General features: G+C 35.9%; 1 protein-coding gene across 1 annotated transcript in view; it reads right to left on the bottom strand.

Annotated features, from left to right (window-relative positions):
• The window catches only part of Cfap44 (cilia and flagella associated protein 44), a 101,192-nt gene that overhangs the window by 67,527 nt on the left and 6,905 nt on the right, over positions 1–26,760 (bottom strand). The window contains exons 5-13 of the mRNA XM_027936158.2: positions 25,004–25,166; positions 21,443–21,545; positions 20,327–20,543; positions 17,975–18,089; positions 14,804–14,968; positions 8,776–8,931; positions 8,354–8,401; positions 7,590–7,689; positions 6,934–7,028 (exon numbers count right to left, since the gene is read on the bottom strand). Coding sequence (XP_027791959.2) covers positions 6,934–7,028; positions 7,590–7,689; positions 8,354–8,401; positions 8,776–8,931; positions 14,804–14,968; positions 17,975–18,089; positions 20,327–20,543; positions 21,443–21,545; positions 25,004–25,166 — 1,162 coding nt within the window. The remainder of the gene's footprint in view (positions 1–6,933; positions 7,029–7,589; positions 7,690–8,353; positions 8,402–8,775; positions 8,932–14,803; positions 14,969–17,974; positions 18,090–20,326; positions 20,544–21,442; positions 21,546–25,003; positions 25,167–26,760) is intronic.

Below are 26,760 nucleotides of genomic sequence, written 5' to 3'. Positions count from 1 at the left end.
ACATATTTCAAACGCTGAAAGAAAATGGGTTCCAACCAAGAATCATGTATCCAGCAAAATTAAGCTTCAGGATGGAAGATGAAATTAAAACCTTCCACGATAAACAAAAGTTAAAAGAATTTGCAGCTAGAAAACCAGCTCTTCAAAACATCCTCGCCAAAGCATTACAGGAAGAGGAAATGGAAAATAACAATGAAAACCAACAGCGGGAGGTAGTACAGTAAAGAGGAAAAATAATCAAAGAGGAAAAACAAATCTTGTTAAGTAACATAAACAAACCAATATGGCTGGAAGCACAAACCATATCTCAATAGTAACCCTAAATGTTAATGGCATAACTCACCAATCAAGAGATACAGGCTAGTAGAATGAATTAAAAAAAAAAAAAGATCCAACAATATGCTGCCTACAGGAGACGCATTTGATAGGAAAAGACATACATAGACTGAAGGTGAAAGGTTGGGAAAAATCATATCACTCATATGGACCTCGGAAACAAGCAGGAATGTCCATACTCATATCAAATAAAATAGACTTCAAGCCAAAGTTAATCAAAAGGGATAAAGAAGGACACTACATACTGCTCAAGGGAACCATACACCAACAAGACATAACAATCATAAATATATATGCCCCAAATAATGGTGCAGCTATGTTCATCAAACAAACTCTTCTCAAGTTCAAGAGTCAAATAGACCACAATACAATAATTATGGGAGACTTCAACACACCTCTCTCACCACTGGACAGATCTTCCAAACAAAAGTCGAATAAAGAAACTATAGAACTCAATAATACAATTAATAACCTAGACTTAATTGACATATATAAAATATGCCACCCAACACCAAGCAGTTACACTTTTTTCTCAGCAGCACATGGATCCTTCTCAAAGATAGACCATATATTATGTCACAGGGCAACTCTTAGAAATTATAAAGGAGTAGAGATAATACCATGCATCCTATCTGATCATAATGGAATGAAACTGGAAATCAACGATAAAAGAAGGAAGGAAAAATCCTGCATCACTTGGAGAATGAACAACATGTTACTGAATGATCAATGGGTTATAGAAGACATCAAGGAGGAAATTAAAAAATTCTTAGAGATTAATGAAAACACAGACACAACATATCAGAATCTATGGGACACAATGAAAGCAGTTCTAAGAGGAAAATTCATTGCTTGGAGTTCATTCCTTAAAAAAAGAAAAAACCAACAAATAAATGATCTCACACTTCATCTCAAAACCTTAGAAAGAAGAGCAAAACAACAGCAAACATAGTAGAAGGCAAGAAATAATTAAAATCAGAGCTGAAATCAATGAAATTGAAATAAAAGAAACAATTGAAAAAATTGACAAAACTAAAAGTTGGTTCTTTGAAAAAATAAATAAGATTGACAGACCCTTAGCCATGCTAACAAAGAGAAGAAGAGAGAGAACTCAAATTACTAGCATACGGGATGAAAAAGGCAATATCACAACAGACACTACAGAAATACAGAAGATAATTAGAAATTATTCTGAATCCTTATACTCCAATAAAATAGAAGATAGTGAAGGCATCGATAAATTTCTTAAAAGTCATATGATCTGCCCAGATTGAGTCAGGAGGATATACACGACCTAAACAGACCAATATCAATTGAGGAAATAGAAGAACCCATCAAAAGACTACCAACTAAGAAAAGCCCAGGACCAGACGGGTATACAGCAGAGTTTTACAAAACCATTAAAGAAGAACTAATACCAATAGTTTTCAAGCTATTTCAGGAAATAGCAAAAGAGGGAGAACTTCCAAATTCATTCTACGAGGCCAACATCACCCTGATTCCTAAACCAGACAAAGACACTTCAAAGAAAGAAAACTACAGACCAATATCTCTAATGAACCTAGATGCAAAAATCCTCAATAAAATTCTGGCAAATCGGATACAGAAACATATCAAAAAGATCGTGCATCATGATCAAGTAGGATTCATCCCTGGGATGCAAGACTGGTTCAATATACAGAAATCAATAAATGTTATTCACCACATCAATAGACTTAAAGACAAGAACCATGTGATCATCTTGATAGATTCAGAAAAAGCATTTGACAAAGTACAGCATCCCTATATGTTCAAAACTGCCGCAGTCTGGCTGGGCACAAAATCACGAGCCACTCAAGCAGGAACAAACTTTATTTCTGAAACTCCCACCAATGCCACGCACACTCCCGGGAAATATGCCGAACCACACACGCAGCGTTCTCCCGGGCCACACTACCCCAACAGGAAATCCCTCCTCCAGAATTCCCTCCTACCGCACTTCCCCAACCAATGGGAACTCTCCGAAAGTCCCGCTAGAGCTCCAAAGTAGCAGGCTGAGGCGGACAGCAGGGGTCTAATATCCAATTGAATGCAGATCTTAACATAATCATATCATCTCAATGGCTTGCTGGCATCACCTTTCAACTAAAAATGCCATGCATCATTCCTACTTGGCTATGGCTCTCAGCACAAAACACTAGAAAAACTAGGGATAACAGGAACATACCTCAATATTGTAAAAGCTATCTATGCTAAGCCTCAGGCTAGCATAATTCTGAATGGAGAAAAATCGAAGGCATTCCCTCTAAAATCTGGAACAAGACAGGGATGCCCTCTCTCACCACTTCTGTTCAACATAGTTCTCGAAACACTGGCCAGAGCAATTAGACAGACGAAAGAAATTAAAGGCATAAAAATAGGGAAAGAAGAACTTAAATTATCACTATTTGCAGGTGACATGATTCTATACCTAGCAGACCCAAAAGGGTCTACAAAGAAACTATTAGAGCTAATAAATGAATTCAGCAAAGTGGCAGGATATAAAATCAACACGCATAAATCAAAGGCATTCCTGTATATCAGCGACAAATCCTCTGAAATGGAAATGAGGACAACCACTCCATTCACAATATCCTCAAAAAAATAAAATAAAATACTTGGGAATCAACCTAACAAAAGAGGTGAAAGACTTATACAATGAAAACTACAGAACCCTAAAGAGAGAAATAGAAGAAGCTCTTAGAAGATGGAAAAATATACCCTGTTCATGGATAGGCAGAACTAACATCATCAAAATGGCGATATTACCAAAAGTTCTCTATAGGTTTAATGCAATGCCAATCAAAATCCCAACGGCATTTCTTGTAGAAATAGAGAAAGCAATCATGAAATTCATATGGAAAAATAAAAGACCCAGAATAGCAAAAACAATGCTAAGCAGGAAGTGTGAATCAGGCGGTATAGCGATACCAGACTTCAAACTATATTACAGAGCAATAGTAACAAAAACAGCATGGTACTGGTACCAAAACAGGCGGGTGGACCAATGGTACAGAATAGAGGACACAGAAACCAATCCACAAAACTACAACTATCTTATATTTGATAAAGGGTCTAAAAGCATGCATTGGAGGAAGGATAGCATCTTCAACAAATGGTGCTGGGAAAACTGGAAATCCATATGCAACAAAATGAAACTGAATCCCTTTCTCTCGCCATGCACAAAAGTTAATTCAAAATGGATCAAGGAGCTTGATATCAAATCAGAGACGCGCCGTCTGATAGAAGAAAAAGTTGGCTACGATCTACAGTCGGTGGGGTCGGGCTCCAAATTCCTCAATAGGACACCCATAGCACAAAAGTTAATAACTAGAATCAACAAATGGGACTTACTCAAACTAAAAAGTTTTTTCTCAGCAAAAGATACAATAAGAGAGGTAAATAGAGAGCCTACATCCTGGGAACAAATCTTTACTCCTCACACTTCAGATAGAGCCCTAATATCCAGAGTATACAAAGAGCTCAAAAAATTAGACAATAAGAGAACAAACAACCCAATCAACAAATGGGCCAAGGACCTGAACAGACACTTCTCAGAGGAGGACATACAGTCAATCAACAAGTACATGAAAAAATGCTCACCATCTCTAGCAGTCAGAGAAATGCAAATCAAAACCACCCTAAGATACCATCTCACTCCAGTTAGATTGGCAGCCATTATGAAGTCAAACAACAACAAGTGCTGGCGAGGATGTGGGGAAAAGGGTACACTTGTACATTGCTGGTGGGACTGCAGATTGGTGCAGCCAATTTGGAAAGCAGTATGGAGATTTCTTGGAAAGCTGGGAATGGAGCCACCATTTGACCCAGCTATTCCCCTTCTCGGTCTATTCCCTAAAGACCTAAAAAGAGCATGCTACAGGGACACTGCTACATCGATGTTCATAGCAGCACAATTCACAATAGCTAGACTGTGGAACCAACCTAGATGCCCTTCAATGGATGAATGGATAAAAAAAATGTGGCATTTATACACAATGGAGTATTACTCTGCATTAAAAAATGACAAAATCATAGAATTTACAGGGAAATGGATGGCATTAGAGCAGATTATGCTAAGTGAAGCTAGCCAATCCCTAAAAAACAAATGCCAAATGTCTTCTTTGATATAAGGAGAGCAACTAAGAACAGAGCAGGGAGGAAGAGCATGAGAAGAAGATTAACATTAAACAGGGACGAGAGGTGGGAGGGAAAGGGAGAGAGAAGGGAAATTGCATGGAAATGGAAGGAGACCCTCATTGTTATACAAAATTACATATAAGAGGAAGTGAGGGGAAAGGGTAAAAAAAAACAAGAGAGAGAAATGAATTACAGAGATGGGGTAGAGAGAGAAGATGGGAGGGGAGGGGTGGAGAGGGGGGATAGTAGAGGATAGGAAAGGCAATAGAACACTACAGACACTAGTATGGCAGTATGTAAAAAAGTGGATGTGTAACTGATGTGATTCTGCAATCTGTATATGGGGTAAAAATGGGAGTTCATAACCCACTTGAATAAAATATATGAAATATGATGTCAAGAACTATGTAATACTTTGAACAACTAATAATAAAAATTTTAAAAAAAACACTCCCCCAAATACACACACACACACACACACACACACACACACACACAGCAGGGATTTAACCCAGGGGTGCTGTAACACTGAGCCACATCCCCAGCCCTTTTTAATTTTTATTGCCAAGACAGAGTCTTGCTAAATTGCTTAAGACCTCACTAAGTTGCTGAGGCTGGCCTCAAAATTGTGATTCTCCTACCTTAGTCTCCCAAGTCTCAGGAATTACAGACATGTACCACCATGCCCAGCTTCCCCAAAATATTTTCATGGCATTTTAAAGCAAGGCTGAGAATAGTCTGACATGCCTCCTATGGAGAGATGAGGTTGAAAGCCCCCCTCTCTCTAATCTGGATGGGGTTTGTGACTAAGTGACCACTTTAGCCAAGTGAGCATAGTAGAAATATTTTGATTTCTGAGACTAGATCATAAAAGGCCATCAGCTTCTGCCTTGTTTGTTGGAAAACTACCTCTTGGAGCCCTGAGTCACCATGTAAGAAGGGTGTGCTATGGTGGGCGTGGTGGCGCATACTTATAATCCCTTTGATTTGGAAGGTTGAGACACAAAATTACAAGTTTGAGAACAGTCTCAGAAAATTAGTAAGACCTTTGTTGTCAGGGGGCCACCCTGTACAAGAGATAAGCACGCCCCCTCAGCCTTGAGTAATGAGGATATTGAACTAACATTGCACGTTATGCAAAGCAAGTGGGCCTTACCTTCGCTAGGCAAGGAAGTGTAGCTCTGGGCTTGGGTGTCACCCAATGGGACTGGGCTACCCCCGCCCCTGTTTCTCGTAACACAATCCCTTGCCTTGTTTGGGTGGACTATTCTATGAATGTCTTTTCGAGGTGCACACTCTCTCTCTTGCCTCCCTTGCTCCTCTTGCCCTCCAGGTGGGAGCTGACACCTGAGGTCTCAGAGCCATTCCTGACCCCGCAAAATGTATTTGCGTGTTTGTGTGGTCTTTTTGTTGCCAGACCAATCCATGTGGAGTGACCCTGATTCCATCACCCACACAGGATGTGGGTGATAGCTTGTCAACTTAGAAAGACCTTTCTTAAAATAGAAGATAAAAAGGGCTAGGGATATAGCTCAGTGTAAAGTGCCCCAGGTTAATCCCTGTGCCAATGAATAAATAAATAAAAGTGTGTGATCCTCTGAGGCTTGCATGCTGTGATGAAGTATAAGTCACATGAAGAAGCCATTAGGGAAATCCTCCTGTGATAATCCCAGCTTAGTCCAGCCTTCAAGTCATCCAACCCAGGTGCCAGCCTTGTGATCAAGAAGCCTGTGGATTATTCCAGGCCCCATTCAAGTCCTCCCAGATGAGGCCTCAGACTCTGAAGCAAAGACAATACATCCCTGCTATCACCTGTGTGAATTTCCAATCCAAACAGCATGTGAGCAAACTAAATAACTATTATTTTATAACCCCACACTTTGGGGTAGTATATCCCACAGTAGTAGATAATCGTTAAAAACTCCCTATCCCTGGCAATGTTTTCACAATAGTTGTTGTCACTATATATCAGAGCATGCACTTAACTTATTTATTTGGTGTATCATCTGTCTCTGCCTCCCTCCCACTAAAGACTAAAGTCCAGGAAGGCAAGTATTTCTATCTTTTGGTTCACTGCTTTATTCCCAGAACCTAGAACAAAACCCAGCATGCTGTAGACACTCTAGAAATATTAACAGGATGAATGAAATCAGAAGCAGGTAGATACACAAAAACCTTCTGGGTAATGACTTTGTCACATTGAACTATTACTAATCTGCAGTTGGCATTAAAAAATACCATTTTCATTCAAAATAGGACCAACCACATAACATTAGTGAAATCATGATATTATTTCTATTATGTTCTGAGTGAAATAAACTAACAAAATTTTTATTCTTTTCTGAAATTCTGAGTCAGAAATATCTGTCTTCCCATAAAATAGCAATGATATATTTAGTAATAGAATCTGGTAGAAGTTTATTATAATAGAAAACTTACTATTCGGGGAACCCAGGTGAGGGCAGTACCTCCTTGTTTGAATTTCATCTGAGTCAAAGGATTTTTGCTAGCAAAATCATAGATTCGAACAGAACCTACAGAGAGATGGTTTAAAAGAAAAAGTAATTATATACAGAATATTTCTTTAAATTATCTTGGCTCACTTTTATGTTGAGTATTATAAAAAAGAGATTTCATAAATAACCAATCAGCTGGCAATTCAACAACCCTTCATTCATTATTAAAAATTTTCCTTGTCCATCCTCATACAGGTAATTCATAAACATGAATAATGAAGAAGACAACTGATGACTCTCTGGTGGATTGGTTTCACCTTGGACAGGCTACACTGATTTCCCATAAATCAAAAAAGAAAAAAGATGATGGAAAAACTAGAAAGAGCATGAATATAGATAATATCAAAATGAATTTTCATGAACAACTTAAAGAGCTTGAGTTTTCATTTTAATTTCTCACAATAACCTTGATGCTTTTCCGCCCTCTTCACTCCACAGCAACCTACCTCACTTGCACTCCCAAAGGGAAAAATTTTTTCCCAAAGGCAAATTCTCATATGTTTTTAATTAACACATACAAAAAGTTACATTGAAAACAAAATAAGGCCAGATATATTTTCACTAAGAGTTCCCACTTACAGTCCAGGGCAGTTGTGGCCATGAGATAAGTGAGAGGAGAAGTAGCCATGGCTTCAATAGCTTCAGAATGGAAGGAAAAGAGACATTCTGGATCCTGGGTCTGAGAAGAAACAACTTAGTTAATGCCAAAGACAGAGTGATGTAGAATTAAGGTCAAGTTCATAGCAGTTTAAAGAGAACCCTTTTACACACGTCTGATTTTATTTGAATAGAAATAATACGAAGTGGGCTGGGGTTGTGGCTCAGTGGTGGAACGCTTGTCTAGTGTGTGTGAGGCACTCAGTACCACATATAAATTCATAAAAATAAAGGTCCATTGACAACTAAAAATAAATTTAAAAAAAAAGAAATAAGAAAAAGAATAACCAGTTACTGTACTTTGAAATTAAGAGAACCAAATGGAGTCTTGGTTTTGTACAAATGACTGTGTGACTTTATGTAAGTTATTTCAAATGCCATAAAATGAAATGATGACCACTACCCGCCTACTAAAGAAGATAGCTGTGAACATCTCATGATATAATATAAATGAAAATCCTACATATTTACAAAAAGTGCATTGTGTAATGCTAGGCTTTGCCATTGCTACTTTCTGGACAAATTTGGCTATGAGACATATTTTTTATGTAAAATCATAATGAGAGAGTCCAAGAGTATTGCATGTTTAGTAGATTTTTTATTGGAATAATGACCAAATTGAAGAAATATAAAGTATCTTTCAATGAATTTTTTACTATATAAGGTAAGGGAAAAGGACAACTTACGATATTTGAAAAACTAAGGTCAAGCTTCCATATGGCTCCATTGGCATCCTAAAAAATTAAACACTTAAATGTGTTATATTTTTTCATTTTGAACTTTCATCAAATTAAAAATATTTCCTTCTATTTTTTAGTTAAAGTAAAAACAAACAATAATATCAAAAGCTTACATATATTATAAAGTGTGATGGGCATTTAATAAAAGCAACTTGTATATACTTTAGAATACAACCACACAGATGGTGTATCATCTGTCTCTGCCTCCCTCCCACTAAAGACTAAAGTCCAGGAAGGCAAGTATAAGCAAAGCAATCTCATAATACTTATAGTTAAAAGGACATCCAATCCAGACAATGAATTATACTACTCTTTTAATTTTATATCTTGGTGATTTTCAAAAGCCCAGAGAGAACAATGCAACTTACCTGAGCCAACCACAAGTTATATCCAGGTGCATTTATTTTTATCAGAGAAAATAGTTTGACATTCTTATCTACTTGAAGTTCATTAATAGGCTCAATTTCCAATAATCCAGTATCATCTACAGTATCAGCAGTGTCTATTGTCTCAAAGTCCCATATCTTGTAAAATTAATAAGAAAATAGTCAATCAGTAGTTTCATTTATTTCTAAGCCAGAAGTTATAACTTTTTGCAAAAGTCATACTTGTTATATGAAAATTAACAATGAGTAGGAGTAATTACAATACCACCAAACCTGACCTCTGAAATCTTATTCTGAACTGAGGATAAAAAATCATTCTAAGGGCTGGGGGTGTGGCTCAGTGGCAGAGCGCTTGCTTAGCATGTGTGAGGTATTGGGTTCGATTCTCAGTACCACATACAAATAAATAAATAACAAAGGTCTGTCGACAACGAAATAAATATTTTTTAAAAAATCATTTTAGTATCCTTTGTATGTGTAGAGATTAATGAGAAAGTACTATCTTTTGGATGGGATGGTACCAGGGATTAATCTCAGGGGCACTTGACCACAAGCCACATCCCCAGGTCTATTTTGTTTTATTTAGAGAGAGGGTCTCACTAAGTTGCTTTGCACCTCATCTTTGCTGAGGCTGGCTTGGAATTGCAATCCTTCTGTCTCAGCCTCCCAAGCCGCTGGGATTACAGGCATACACCACCAAGCTCAGTGAGAAAGTACTATCTTACATAATAATTTTAATTTGCCTGAAAGGAGCTTTATTGGAAGGTTTTTTGTTTATAAATGTGTCCATAAAAAGTAAATAATTCAGTTGTTCAGCAAGACATTATAGAGCCTTGTCTTACATATAAAAGTATGCCTCTGGAAGGGGAAATATACACTTGTTGGGTGATTCAAGTACTATCTTAATTATAAGCTGAGAAAACACATGTAGATGATGGCTTCATTTAAAAAATGTTTCTGTTCCTTAAAGAAAATGTGGTGTACATATACACAATAGAGTTTCATTCAAACATAAAAAAGAACAAAATTATGCTATCAGCAAGAAAATGATGGAACTGGAAAGCATCATGATAAATAAGTTAGATTAAGAAAGTCAAGGGTCACATGTTTTCTCTCACTTGTGAATGCTAAAGAGAAGACAGGGGGGAAAAAAAAGGAGAGGGGAAAGTCTCATGAAAATACAAGTGAGACCAGTAGGGTAGAAGAATATGGTCAAAGGGATGAAGGAGAAAAGGCTAATAGGAGGTACTGGGGAATGAAATTGATCAAATTATGTGATGTACATGTAAGAATATGCCACAATGAAATCCATTATTCTCTAAAATTATTATGAGCCAATAAAAAATTATTTAAAGAAAATGCTTCTCTTCCTTAATACCAATTTATACTCTACTACCTCAGATAAGGATAGTTGCTCCTTGGGAGGAGAGTCCAGAATACCATAGGAGGCTGAAGGAGCACTGTCTCACTTCACCATGGATGGCAGAGACTCAGAAGGACTTCCGTTAAATGCCAACTCTTGCCCCAGATAGATCTGTTCACATACCCTGCCTGCCATGTTATCCTAGACCCAAACTATAAGCAAGTAACTTCTGGAAGATTGTTATTGTCCCATGGATTAGCCTGGTTGGGTGGAAAAGGCCAGATTCTAGAAGCAGACAAATCCATGGCAATTGGGGTAGGTTTTCCCTTGAAGGTAAAGGGTAGAGATTTACAGTCTGAGGAATGAAGATATGAGGGTAGGCTTTGAAAAGTGAAACAAGTTTAGAAATGAGGGTTTTCAAGATGGTGGAATACAGCAGGTTGCTTTTCTGGCCATTCCATGGAGTGAAAATAAGAAAGCAGACAGGCAGCTTCTCAGCAAAATGGGAGGAGGGTGGGGATTGAAGCAGGAGGATTTCGAGTTCAAAGCCAGCCTCAGCAACTAAGCGAGGCACTTAGCAACTCAGCAAGACCCTATCTCAAATAAAATATTTAAAAAGGACAGGGGATGTGGCTCAGTGGTAATTGTTCCTGGTTTTAATCCCTGGTACCAAAAAAAGGCGGAGAGGGACTTCTGAAATTTAATACTGGACACTCAAAAGTAAATTGGGAATTCAAGAGGTTAGATATTAAAAATAAGATAACCACAAAATCTCCAGCACTACAGCTGTTCCTACAGCTGGGGGCACCAGCCAAAGCAGTCCTCTATGAGCACAGTGGAGGGATGAGGAAATTAAAGGAATTGACATTTTTAAGAGGACTGAGGCATGTCTGGGTAGAGAGAGTTTAGAGATCAAAGACATTGACCTACTAAACTGAAAGGCACATGGCACTCTAGCCTTAAACATGAAAAAACCACATCCCCCCAGTGGTGTGCAAATGACAGAGGAAGAAACCATTTTGTAGTCACAGTACAGAGACCAGCAGCTGAGGGAGTTGAGACCAGGCAAATCTGAATCTAGCTGGAAATACAGGCCTGGAAAACCCACCCTTCACTACATATAGAGTGTGCCTAAGTGACTAGGAGAATATCAAATGTGGGGAGAAGTTTACATAAGGGACAACTGGTCATGGAAACACCCCTGGCTCTCTTCCTATCCCTCTAATCCTGCTGCTTACAGGACCCTCTGGGAGAGACATGCCTGGCTGAGAATTCAAAAGGATAGGGGTGGAGACTGAACCTCAGACCAGGAAACTTGAGGTCTGCAGTTGACATAATGGACTAAGAATTGACTCCTTCACTATGCAAGTGGAATCCAGGGGAGAGCCTGGGGTGCAGTACTCCAGAGTGGATTGGTAATTGCTGGGTCCTAGAGGCACTTTGACTTAAAAATCTCAAAACCAGTTGGCATCCAGCGAAGAACCTACCCAAAGCCTAACCCCTCCCTCTAGGAGTTCCATCTACTGGAATTACTTCTCTCACCCTAGCAACCCTGCCCAGAAGGGAAGTATCATACTTCAGACAACCCGGTCTAACTGCCGAGAAGGAAAGCTGAGCATCTTTTGAACAAATGGAAACAATTCTTTTACTTTTCATGGAGATCTTTTTTTTTTCTTTGTTCTTTTCTCTGATTAATTGTGACCTTAATGGTTCATGGACATTTATACATATTTAAATGTGTTTTTATTTCTTTCCTCATTTCTAGCATTTTAAAAAATTTATTTATTTATTTGTTCTAATTTGTTATACATGACAGGAGAATGCATTTCAATTCATAGTATACAAACAGAACACAATTTTTTATTTCTCTCGTTGTACACAAAGTAGACTCACACCATTCATGTCTTCATACATGTACCTAGGGTGATGATGTCCATCTCATCCCACCATCTTTCCTACCCCCATACCTCCTCTTTACCCTTGCCTCCCTTTTGCCCTATCCAAAGTTCCTCCATTCTGCCCATGCTCCCTGGCCCTGCCCCCACCCCCATTAAGGATTAGCATCCACTTCTCAGAGAAAACATTCAGCCTTTAGTTTTTTTGGGATTGGCTTACTGCACTTAGCATGATATTCTCCAACTCCATCCATTTACCTACAAATGCCATGATTTTATTTACTTTTAATGCTGAATAATATTCCATTATGTATATATACCACAGTTTCTTTATCCATTCATTTATTGGAGGACATCTAGGTTAGTTCCACAATTTGGCTATTGTGAATTGTGCTGCTATAAACATTGATGTGGCTATGTCCCTGTAGTATGCTGTTTTTAAGTCCTTTGGGTATAAACCAAGAAATGGGATAGCTAGGTCAAATGGTGGTTCCATTCCAAGTTTTATAAGAAATCCGCATACTGCTTTCCAGATTGGCTGCACCACTTTGCAGTCCCACAAGCAATGTAAGAGTATGCCTATATCCCCACATCTTCACCAACACTTATTTTTGCTTGTATTCTTGATAACTGCCATTCTGACTGGAGTGAGATGAAATCTTAGTGTAGTTTTGATTTGCATTTGTCTAATTATTAGAGATATTGAACATTTTTTCATATATTTGTTGATCGATTGTATATCTGAGAAGTGTTTGTTCAATTCCTTGGCCCATTTGTTGATTGGGTTATTTGTTTTTTTGGTGTTAAATTTTTGAGCTCTTTATATATCCTAGCAATTAAAAATTTACTCCCATTCTGTAGGCTCTCTGTTCACCTCACTGATAGTTTATTTCACTGAGAAGAAGCTTTTCAGTTTGAAACCATCCCACTTATTAATTCTTGATTTTATTTCTTGAGCTTTAGGGGTCTTATTAAGGAAGTAGGGGCTTAATCCAACATGATGAAGATTTGGGAGTACTTTTTTTTCTATTAGGTGCAGGGTCTCTGGTCTAATTCTTAGGTCCTTGATCCATTTTGAGTTGACTTTTTTGCAGGATGAGATATAGAGAGCTAGTTTCATTCTTTCACATATGAATGTCCAGTTTTCCCAGCACCATTTGTGAAAAAGAATGTCTTTCCTCCATGCTTTTGGTGTCTTTGTCAAGGACCAGATGATTGTATTTTTAAAAAAAATTATTAGAGCAGTATAATTCTATGTAGGACTTGAGTTCATTTTGACAAAATCAAAATCATACATGGAAGGAATTTGATTGCAAACCCATTTACCCCCTTTTCCTCCCCTCTTTTATCCCAGTATTCTCTTTCCTCTATTCTATTAAACTTCCTTTCTTCTATATAAACATAAAAGTGAAATTCCCTTTTGTATCTTTATGTATGAATATAGCATGATTTTGCTAAATTCATTCCATTTATTTTCCCCTTTCCTTTCTTTCCTCCCTTTCATTCTTCCATATCTACTCCATTCATCTTTCCTGTATCTTTATCATGCTTGATCCCCTCCCCTACTGTGTTCTTTCCCTTATTCTGCTCTAGCTTCCATATATGAGAGAAAACATTTGGACTTTGATTTTCTGAGTCTGGCTTATTTCACTTAGCATGATTTTCTCCATTTCTTTCCATTTACCAGCTAATGCCATTATTTCATTTTTCTTTGTGGCTGAGTAAAACTCTATTGTACATATATACATACCACAATTTCTTAATCCGTTCATCTACTTATAGGCATCTGATTGATTCCATAATTTGGCTGTTGTGAACTGTGCTGCTATAACTGAGGTGGCTTTATCACTGTAGAATGCTTATTTTGTTTTTTTGGATAAATACTGAGGACTAGAATAGCTGGGTCATGTGGTGGCTCCCTTTATAGTTTTTTGAGAAATTTCCACACTGCTTTCCAGTATACTATTTCTTAAATTGTAATATTATTTCTGATAATATTTCTTAAAGGATGTCAAGAGAATATTATCACTTTCTTATGAAAGGTCCCAGAAAGAACATGTACCAAATGCAAATCACAAAAGTACACATTGGCTAGCGAGAGGGAGGTACATATTCACAGAAGGTGCTGGGTGGGTGAGAGATCTGCAACAGAACAGCAACCATGGACTTAGATGCAGAAACAATGTATCTGCTTAACACAGGCTTCAAGCTGAATAGCATCCACAAGTGAAAGCCAGGTGAGTTCCTTTGGTATTCGGAGCAAGGAGAATAGTGCCCAAGGGCAGACCCACCAAATATATTTGTATCAGCTCACCAAATATATTTCTAATTGGTATTCTCAGTAAGAAATAGCAAAATTTTATCACTTTTGTTTCCAGAAAATGACCCATTCATACTGGGAATTTTGGAATAACACAGCCTTTCATTTTCTGAAACTATTATTTCAACAACTGAACCCCAAAAGAACAAGAGGTCCCCTAAGAAAGTTTCAGTGCTAAGATACAGAAATTAAACTTGACAAGAATGCAAATGTTTCCCACATGAGAAGCATTGTTTAGAAAGGGCTGATCTTGGGAATAAATGACAACTTATTTCCTTTACCACGTGACCTTTTTGAGAAATGAAAATCTGACGAAACCACCTGAAGAGGCAGCTGAGCTACTATGCCATCAACACCACCCTGAAGAAATGACTTGAATGATCTGCAAGTCTCACACATAGGTATGACTGTCCAAGTATCAAGAAAACTTACCCTAATACACCCATCTGACCCAGCAGTGATAACTTCTCCCTCATCCAGCGTTATCTGGTTAATGGGACCATGGTGACAAGGCTTCATTCCAGATCGACAGAGCTCCACTTTGATGAGACTGGCTTCCCAAAGCAGTAGGTTGCCCCATTCTGACCCTGAGAGCACCTGGCAAGTGTGCAGAAGGAAAGAGATGTCACTAAAGCAGATGACTATATATATTTATGTCTCAAATAATAGATGAGAGTTACTTTTAAGGGTGATTTGCCTTGATTATGTAAAATGTTTGAATATGGGAAAATAAGAAAATGCAGAAATAAAAACCCACTACCCCATACATAAACCCATAACCCCAGAAAAACCCATTTTGATGTATATCTTTCTAGCATTACTAATAGTTTTGCATCACTGTGATTAGGATACATGTTATTGGCAATTTTTCAATATGTATATATGTAGATTTCTTTGTACATTTCTTAAGGGTGTAATCCAAGAGTAAAATTACTTGATCAAAAATTAGAGATATGTTTAAAGTCCTTGATAGGTGATATTCTGCATTTTAAGTACAATACTATCAAATTTTATAAGATGTTAGATAAGTTGTGAGGCTGTTACTGAACTGAGAAGATTATAGCATAACAGTATCTGATTTCAAATAAGGATAATATCTGGAACCACTTCAAATTAATTTATTAAATCAGCATACCCACTGCTTGTACACTTAACATTTATTAAGTTATTTAATGCTAAAAAACATGAACTAGGGGTTGGGATTGTGGCTTAGTGGTAGAGCACTTGCCTAGCATGTGTGAGGCATTGGGTTCAATTCTCAGCACCATATATAAATAAATAAAATAAATGTCCATTGACAACTAAAAAATATTTTTTTAAAAAAACATGAACTAGGTACATTTATAATCTATACCATATACAGTTTTGCATGATGGATACTTTATTTTTCCCAAAAGAAACAACTCTTTTTCATACCCACAAAAGAATGATATGGGCCAATGCTAACCCATTATTACCCCAATTTTACAGAGGAGAAACCTGAAGCACAAAACAGTTAAGTAACTTGCCCAAAATTTCCCAGAGGAGTTAGGATCCCGGTCTAAGCACATGGCTCAACTACACTGCCTCGGAAGGGAAATCCTATAGTAAGGTGTCAAATGAGTTTGCTTTTCTCTAGGAACCCTGGCAACTTTTAATCCGAAAGTATTTGTTGAGAATCACCCAGAAGAATTTCTGGATGCAGAGAACTTTGACTAGAAAGGTCATATTTTCATAGAGCTTGTGTGAAGACTGATGTTCCCTATGAGGCCCTCTGGTGGAGGAGGCTTTGGCCTTATTTTTGCCTGCCAGCTCAAGGGTTTTCTACTCTCATGGCCCCTCCACTGGAGGAACTGATGACTGTACAAAGGATTATTACCTTCCCTGCCTCTATTGCCTATTATTAAGCCTTGGTCACTTGTAGTGGAGTCTTTAGACTTGTTTTCTTCTTTTTTTTTTCTACAGTATTTTTAAATTGCCACAAAATAATTCTACATATTTATCGGGTACAGGGTGATAATTCAATACATGTACATGATACGTACATGATGAGTAATGAGCATATCAGGGTATTTAGCATTTCATTATCCTAAATCATTTGTCCTTTCTTTGTGCTGGGAAGCTTTTAACTCTTCTTTTTTAGTTCTTTATAAAACACATAATAATTTGTTGTGCCATAGGACTTAGAACTTATTTCTTTTTTATAGTTGTGTTTTGTTGCCCATTGTCCAACTACTCTCTATTCCCTGCTCCCCTTCTTTTTCCTAGACTCTAGTGACCACTATTTTACTTATGAAATCAACTACTCCATACCTAAAGCCACCAGAGGTGACCAAAACCTATGAGGCATTTGTTTCAGAAGTGTCACTCTACCCAGCTTTCCTTTCTATTGGTCCTGAGAAGTTAAGGCCTTCATCGTCTCTTTTCAGATGATGGTAACATCTCCCTTCCTAGCTTAACTCTTTGACTTACAATTTCCCTTCCTCTAATCCATCTGGCATTTTATTAACAAATTTGTCCACTTCTTCTTTTATTTGTAACACTACTTTGCCAGTGTATGAAATTCTGCCTTGCTGTTAAACTCCCAATGCATTAAGATCCAATCGTACTTCTCAACTCAGCATTTGCACTCTTTCCCAGTATTAATGTCTTATTCCTTTCTGCTCTATAAATATCCAACATTTATTCCTAGCCCTAAATATTTCCTTTTGTGACTTTATCATTCAAAATAATTTCTTTCTCCCTTATATCTACACAAACTCTACTGAACCTTTTCCAAAATGTATTTTGTACGATGTTCTTTACAAGGGTTGTACTAATCTTAATTCTTAAAATATTCACAATTTGAAGCTAGATTGATTTAAGATCATCTTATAAGTTTGGATACACACTTCAATTGGCATCCAAGAATTTTATTTTATTTTATACACAATGTGTTTTGAATTGAGACTGTTCCATTTGGTAGATACCTAGACCATTTGGTTTCTTGAGGTTACAGTAATATTATAACTGAAATAATCACAATAGTACTATATAATTCATTCTACTCAGAAATCAAATAAAATATTAATGGAGAACTGGTCCTAATTAGCTATAATTTCATGAAACAAGCCCACAAGTTTTATAAAAGGAAGAGAGGAAATGAACTAACAATATTAAAGAATAAAATAACAGATTGAATTACAGCGCTACAGATGTCCCTACAAAGCAGCTTGATAAAAACAAAAGTCATAAGAGTGTATATAATCTCTGACCCAGTATTTCCTCTTAGAGCATTATAGCAAAGAAAAAACAGGAAAAAGGTAAGTAATTCTGCAATTCTGTGATATAATTAAAACTAACAAGTATGGCACTGTGTTAATACATGAAAATGCTTAGATACTTTATATATAATATTTAGCAAATATCTATCATAATTTGGATTATGATATTTTCAGAATATATTTTAATTACAATAGATAATCTGAAAAAGTAACACTAAATATTCATTACATTGACAAGTATAATATCTGTTGTTCATATTGGCAGAACTTCTTAGAATATATTATGTGTTTTTATATATGTGTGCTTTCCTATGTGTACTTGAAAATAATTTTATTATTGTACAACAGTGGCTATACTGACCTTCCCATCTGGGAGTTCCATGTAGCCTTCAATATCAGTAGCAGTTGTTTTGCCAAATCGACCTAGTGATCCCTGCAACTTGAGCCCAGTGAATGTATAAGCCATTTCCCAGAACCTGCACACAAACAAGAAAGAGATCAAATCTACTTTGAGTAAGTTTTACTCATTTTTATTTTATATGATCCAAATACTTACACATTTCATAATCACATACAATATTTCATTTATTCATCTGATCAATATGTAGGAAGTATCTACTACCTGTCAGGCAAAGCTCTATGCAATATGAATTTAGCAATAAGAAAAACAGAGAAAAAAACTGTCTTCATGAAGTTTATATTTTGTATTATTGTGCTGTTTGATTCAGCAGCCACCAGCCACAACTAACCATTTGAATTTAAAGTAATTAGCATCAAATAAAATTAAGAATTCATGTTTCAGTCATTTCAGTCAATTTTAAGTGCTCAATAGCTGCATATGGCTGGTGTCTCCTGCATGAGACAACAAAGAACATTCTGGCCTGGAAGAAAGTTCTAGTGGACTGTACTGTGCTAGGGTATATAAAAATTTACCCCCAACGTTTTAACTTACTAGCTGTGTGCCTCTGAGTGATTTTATTGAAGATAGCATGCTTTTATTTTCTCATGTATAAAATGAGAATATTAGTAACATCTACCTTATAAAATTATTGAAAAACTCTTAGTGCAATCAGTACAGGTTAATTAATACTAATATTTTCTTATTAATAATTTAAACACAATCAGAATGCTAAAGATTAGCAAAAATAATCTGGCTAACCAACTAGATATAAAACAGAAAATGGGAAGCATCAATAAGCCAGTAATACAAAGCCAAAAGTCCAGATTACCAACATCTCCAAAGGTATTGTAGATCCCCAATCATATAATTCCATGTATTCTCTTTCTTTCATATCACTTCACATATGAAGTTAATTATTCAATGTTTGTCTTTCCCGAAAGATTCAATGCACACAAAATATATACTTTAATAAATGAGAAGAAAAATTTAGCCTATAACTAGCAGAGAGTTTCTTTAGAATTTCCTCCAAGATTACATTTAAAAATATGTTTGGTTTTTCTGTTACATTTAAAAATATGTTTGGTTTTTCTGTATTTCTAACTGGTTAATAATACAAGACCAAATATAAATTGGGACAAGAGGAATTTGAGATAGATAAAAATGTCTTTCTCTTAAAGAGACACTGGGGCGGGTCGCAGTGGCACACTGCAATCCCAGGGTCTCAGGAAGCTGAGAAAGGAGGAATATGAGTTCAAAGCCAGCTTCAGCAACCCAGCAAGACCCTGTCTCTAAATAAAATACCCATGTGCGCGCGCGCGCACACACACACACACACACACACACACTCACACACAAAAAGGACTGGGGATATGGCTCAGTGGTTAAGCACCTCTGGGTTAAATTCCTGGTTACCCACCTCCCAAAAAAGAGACACTGAGAATCAGATTATGGGCAACTCTGGGGTAATGATAGAAGGGTGTTAAATAAATGCATGGGACAGGATGGGAAAAAAAATAGAGACGGATAAAATCATTCCATCCTGGAAACAGACAAGGGTATGACACAATGAAATGAGCATGGAATTGGAGCCAGCAACCTGAGATCAAGATAAGGTTCTGGGCTGGGGTTGTGGCTCAGTGGTAGAGCACTTGACTAGCACATGTAAGGCACTGGGTTCAATCCTCAGCACCATATAAAAATAAATAAATAAATAAATAAAGGCATTGTGTCTATCTACAAATAAAAAAAATACTGAAAAAAAAATTAGGTTCTGCTACATTCAGTACTAAGGGTCCCCCCGTCAGGAATAATAGATATTGTCCTACAGGTGAAAACTGAGTTGCTCCAAATAAGAAATTTAATAGTGTTGTGAGAACTCAATGTGAAGTTAAAAACATCATACCAAATTTAGTTATTAAAACTCTATTCAGGGCTGGGGGTGTGGCTCAGTGGTAGAGTACTTGCCTCACATATGTAAGGTACTAGGTTCAAATCTCAGCACCGCATGTAAATATATGGATGAAATAAATGTTCATCAATAACTTAAAAAAATGCTATTCAAATTCTTTTAGGAGGTGACCCTATGAGAAGACAATAGGCTAACGTTAAAGCCTTCCTTTCATCTCTGCTCTCCTCAGAAGTAAAATTCCACAATCTAATTAGAAAAAGTACACCACTAGTTAATTTTAAAAAAACACATTTGGAAATTATCTTACTTTTCTTAACAATATAAAAAATGTCTCCAGGCCTTAGATCTCCTTAGAAAATACCTTTGTAATATGTATCAGCATTTCTATTCATCCCCCGACCTACTTGATGTGGCCTGATCCTGCTGTAGTAAGCTGCTCATCATCTTCAGGATTGAAAGTAACCTTAAAAACGTCCAGAGAAAAAGCTTTTTTCCTCAGTATGGGTTGTTCTTCTTTCCAATCCCAAATGGTCAGTGTGTAATCAGGGGAGCTACCAACAGAGGCCAACAAGGTACCATTGTAGTTAAAGTCCACATAGGCATATGCCTTTTCAGTTCCATCTGGAAAGATGAATAGGAATCTAGTAAATAAGGGCAATAATATTTCATTATCAAAAAGTGTATTAAAGAGAGAAAAAGAGATCTTGTGATGTATATTAATGTAAGAATGCCAAGAATTCCCTTGAAGGAGCAATTCCAAAATCATCTATCACCCTGGGTTTTAGAATAGATTACATAATACAAAGAGGAGAGTGGAGAAGACATATTCATATTTTGTATGAGAAAAATTTTTGTGAGCATGTTCATCTTCTGGAGGAAGAGAAACACAAAAGTATATATTACACAATAGAGAAAAATCAATCTATGATTTAAAATTTGTCAAACAACAACTCCAAAAACAAAAATTGGCTGCTGAAATGAATTATATGAAAAAGAGAAGTATAAAATAATTTGATGGTTAATTTTCTACTGGAGTAGAACCTAATTAAAAAGTTATAAGTATGGCCACACAGAAAATTCAATCCTCTAGTTATTCATCAATATTCTAGTTATTCAATTAAATAATAATCTAGATGTTACTGTAAAGGGATCTTGCACATGTGGCTAATAACCATGATTAGTTGACTCTAAGTAATGATTGACCTTGATAATCTCATTGGGCCCCTGGCCAACAAGTTGAAAAGCCCTGGAAGTAAAACTGAGAATTCCCCGAAGAAGAAATTCTACCTAACTGCTACCATCAATTCCTTCCCCAGAGTTTTCAGCCAGCAGGCTTGATCTACAAATTTCATACTTACTACCCTCCACAATTGTGTAAGCCAGTTCCATTAAATACATCTCTTTTCCATTTCCTACTAATTTGATTTCTCTGGAACACCCTGATTAATTCAATAATCTCATATATGCAGAATGTTGTTAACCTTGAACATGGAATATTTTAAAGATTTTACTGGACTTACCTTGAAGGATTCTGTAGGGCCTCAGAGAAGGATATTCATAGATGATAATCTTTGGAAAACTCCCTTTTTCAGCTACTGTGAAGTAAGTTTTATGTGGATGAACCTATGAAAAAGAGAATCTTACTAAAATATTAAAAGGAAAATTTTCATATACATAATCCTATTAATATAGTACTCAGTGACCATTTTTTATAACTTATTAATTAGGATCTACTCCCATAGAAAACTAAAACTGGGCATCTGATAATCACCAGAGGGATAGAATTTGAATTGAAAATCAGAAGAAAGTAAAGATGAAACTTTAAGTTTTACTTTCATTAAGACAGTCATTTTTAACTTTATAATTTTTAACTGTCATTAAAGAAACTAGAACAATGGTTCTCAATCCTTAATGTGCATCGAAATCATTTGAAAAGCTTATTAAAACACAGGCTGGAAGCCCTTACACCAGTGTTTCTGATTCAATGGGTCAGCGCTGAAACTTGAGAATTTATATTCACATTTCTAACAAGTTAAAATGTGATGTCTATGCTGCTGATCTGGGGACTATGCCTTAAGAACCACTAAATTGGATAAATTGTTTTCCTTGCAAATTTTCTATACAAAATTTAGATACATGCCAATCTAAATTTTGTATAGAAAATTTCATGGAATGTATATGTCTGTGTCTATTTTCTGATACTATGGCAAAATACCTGAGGCTGAATAACGAATGGAAATTTGTTCTGAAGAGTAAAAAAATCCAAGATTAAGGAACTACATCTAGTCTTTCATGTAGCATCACCCCATGGTAAAAGGTCAGAGGGCAAGAGAAGGTAAGAGCAATAAAGCAAGAGCAGGCCAGATTCACTTCTATAATAACCCTCTATCGTAAAAAAAAAAAAAAAAAAAGAACCCAGAATTCTGGGTTGTAACAAATTCTCCAGGCCAAAAAACAAAAAATTAAAATTAAAAAATAAAATAACCCTCTATCTTTATAGCTAACCCACTTCCTCAAAAACACTATTAATCCATTCAAGCCCTACTCATTCCTTATTAGGCATACTTCTCAACACTGTTGCATTGGAAATTAAGTTTCTAATGAATGAACTTCAGAGGACACATTCAAAGGTTAGCAGTATGAAATTCATTGTTTCCAGAGTAGATTATATCCCAATTTTTAAATATTTACCTTGGACAAACTTACCTCAAATGACTGTAAACGTAACAGAAGTGAGAAAGATACAATACTTATAAGCCAGACACAGGAAAACATAATAAACAGCCTGGATAAACTATTTGTTTCAATGTTTTAAATAATAAACACATATTAATTAGATAGAATTATACATTCATTTTGTTATTTTTGTTCATTGATCAGTCAAATGCAGGAAGAACAAAATAGTAAAAAATAGAAATAAAAGTAGGGTGTTATAAGAATAAGCTATTTAAAATATATTGTATCTATAAAATTCTATTTTTAATTACTGTTTTGCAACTCCTGATTACATATCTAAAGACAAGGAGCTTGGTTCTCAGACACAGATGGCAAGTCCTGTTACCCAAAACAATGTAGTAGCTCTTCTTCTTCCTTCCACTCTCAGGATAAGATCTATGATCAGTCAACTTCCTACTGGCAAGCTGCCTCTTATCCTATGACTGAAGTAAATCCTTCTCACTTTATCTTAAAATAGGCTCAGGTTGAGAGGAGGGACACTCAATGAGATAATGGTAACACCGAGTACAACCAGCACTTATTGAGTGCTTACTATACCAGACACAGGTCTAAGTTTAACATGCATTAATTCTATAAATTTCACATCAATCACAGTATTATCATTCCCATCTTATTGATAAGCAAATTGAGCATCAGAAAGATTAAGTAATTGTCTGCAGTCATCCAGGCTGCAGTGTGGTAAATGTGAGAAGATTCAACCCCATGTTGTGAATCCAACTAAGTTACAGGAGAAACAATAGAACCTTTCCAGACCTATTTTTAGAAGATTTTTTAAAAGGTCGAACCTAGACTTGAATCTAGATTGTCCTTTATTCTAGAAATAATTGATAATTTAACTCTCCTACTAATGTGTCATTCTTTGGGACTTGCTGCTCACTGACCCAACTAACCAATGAAGAAGGGAATGGGACTAAGAAATCAAAGATCCCAGGAGGTAGGGGTAGGGAGTAGCACTACACCTGTCTAGATACCCAGTGACAAGGAAATTGTATGTAGGATATGTGACCACAGACACCTGGAGATTCAGATACCTGAGGAGATTTCTTCACCTGTTTAGATCTTGTCCAAAATAAGTAAAAATGTTTTTACCCCTTAGATTGGAAGCTGCTGTGGGATTGAGTTTTGGGCGTTTTGCTTTCAGCAGAGACCTGGAATTAGTAAATTAACATTCAACATATAAATTCACTCTGCCTTTTCTGGAAGATCATTTATAGGCACTAAACACATTTCTCACAGGTTTCTCATAGCCTTGCCAAAGTATCCTCAACTGAATAGTTCATACCAGGTGACATATAGTGGAGGAGAGGCCTCTGTCGCTATCTAGCTCCTGTACACATGATGAAAACCTTGTGGACATAAAACTGCTCACATCCAGATGGATGAGAATTAAGATTAGCATCACTGCCCATACCACATCTCTGACTACTGTCCTCAAACCAAGTTATTTAATAACAAAATTGAAAATATAAAGACTATTAATGACCATAAAATGATAAATAAAAACATAATAATTAGAAGTTTTTTAGTCCTCTGCAAATAGTGTGAGTCTCAGGCTCATGATACTTTATGGTTCTGATAGATCTCCCTCCACAAAACCTGTGACCTTCACATTGGGTTCATATTATTTGCACAGAACTATAGTCACACTATCATGTACTTTGTTAGATAATTTTTAAACCCTTTGAATTCATAGAGGCATAGATTTTTTTTCTTTAAATCTTTCACTGTATGTTATATGTAGAATTGGATACTTGGTACTATATAATAAATTCTTAGTGAATTTATTATTAACTAGTCTTAAAGTCCCTGAAGACAAGGACTTTTATCATTTTCATATGCCATATATAATAGATGATGATCAAGGAAAAAAAAAAACATGAAATTCTTTCACTTTGAGCATCTCACGCTATCCTGTTTCCATAGTCAATCTATCTCTATATCATATCTGTGGGTCTCACATTCTCTTCCTGTTCTTCATTCCCTGCTTTGGAACCCAGATCAAGAAGCTCAAACACCTCCTCACTCAATTCCACTTCAAATCTAAATATGGAAAAAACCTGCACAACTGTGTGAAAGTCACTTAACCTCTAAAGCCACAGTTTCTCCACAAAATGGAATAAGAATATAATGAAATTATTATTATCATATTGGTGGAGGCAGGGTCAGTGAATGTAGTAATTGTAATCAACTTGAAAGCACCTTAGGATAAAGATGGCCGTGCCTCTTGTGTGATCCCTGGGTACTATGCATAGTGTTGGCACCCAACAGCTTCTGTTAGTGGGTCCACAGAACGAGGAAATATGTTGTTTTCTTATAAATATGTTGTTTTCTTACTAAAGGCATACCCCAATGACACCAATTCCTTGACCACTGCTACTTCTCAGGTAGATCTGTTCTTTGGTTTTAAAATTAAGAAGAATCAGTTGGTTCCCAGCGATGTACATCATGGTATCGCTGTCTAGAAGCTGTAGGTTGGCTCGCTTTCTGCAGTCATAACCAAAAGAATGTCTGAGAGAAAGTTGCTAAGGAAAAAAAGTGAAACAAATGACCATCCTAAGATAGAAGATTGATGAAATATTTTAAAAATCCATAGTCTTAAGTAAAGATTCAAGGCTAAAGTAATTGATTTTTTTTCCCTGAAACTCATAATTTTTTAATGTATTACTAACGCAATTCTATGTTTAAATTTATTTAAAATTCTAATACACTGATTTAGTTACTATTTTAATTTTCCTAAAGGAATACTGAAAGCACATTAATTTTTTTTGTAATAGTAGATGTTAAACCAAGCCAGGAATGGTGGCATCTGCCTATAATCCCAGTGATTTGGGAGTCTGAAGCAGGAGAATCATAAGTTCAAGGTCAGCCTGGAAAATTTAGCATGACCTTGTCTCAAAATTAAAAAATAAAAAAAAGTAGAACTGTAGCTCAGTGATAAAGAGTCCCTAGGTTCAATCCCCAGTACCACACACATCCAAAAAGATGTTGAACTTCTGCTTAGGAATCACACACAGGGAAAACTGTCACCTAAACCATTTCATTTTCTCTTCTTTCACTAAAACTAACTCTCACCATATAACATGGGATACAGTCCATGTCTTCAAAATCTTTGTACTTGATGTCTGACAGATATGTTGACTAATCATAGTAAAAAATAACATATAGGCCTTTTTCCATGAGACAAGATATTTAAAATTCTCACAGTTCTATAAAATTCTAATACAACATTTTAGAACACAAGTGCTGTAATAAACTAACATAAATGTAATTGAAATTTAATTCATTTAAATAATGAAAATCACTAATAGTATATAAATATATAATTAATAAGTTAACTCCTTCTTTCCACCCTTGTTAGTATGTGCATTGGTGTGTGGGCAATTATATACATGTTTATATTATAGAGTACAATTATACTATACTTCAAAAAATGAATTTTAAAAAATCTGAGTTACATAAATACCTTGTAGGGTACATTGTTAATACACAAGTCAAATTAAAATAACCCAAGATATAAGTGTAATAAGTAAACTAAATGAGATGGATCCATGAAAAAATTAGAGTTAGCAAAAGAAATATTATACAACATATGCTAAGTAGATAGCTTCCTAATTTATAAGAATTCATTTCTGAATACCAAAGTTGAAAAATCAATGAAAGAATAGTTCTTGAGCTCTTGCTTAAAAACAAATTATGATTTTAGAGGATTACAGGATTTTTTGTTAGAAAAAAAATCAGAGAAATTATGTGAAACCTTTAACAAGAGAAGAAAATATACATCGTAATAAAGAATAGTTTAATATAATTTGAATAGTGATGTATAAACAATTTATAACCAATTTTGTTACTTATCATCTAATAGATACATAGAAAGAGAGGATAAAACATTTCAGAACATTTGCTCTATTCAAGAATAAAGAATTCTATAAATTTATTGAAGGCATAAATGCCTAAAATTTAATCTTAAACAGAAATGTGAATGAATATGTGTGATTCAGAGATCTGAAGGATGCTATTCAGACCTCAAAACCTGGGACCTCATTAGCCATAGTACAAATAGACAGTTGGATCTACATTAAGATTTCCTGACCTTTATAGAACT

Source organism: Marmota flaviventris, chromosome 8 (assembly GCF_047511675.1).
Source record: "Marmota flaviventris isolate mMarFla1 chromosome 8, mMarFla1.hap1, whole genome shotgun sequence".
NCBI classification, from domain to species: domain Eukaryota; kingdom Metazoa; phylum Chordata; class Mammalia; order Rodentia; family Sciuridae; genus Marmota; species Marmota flaviventris.
Note: the sequence above shows the minus strand (reverse complement) of the source record. Positions and strands in the feature narration are given on the sequence as shown.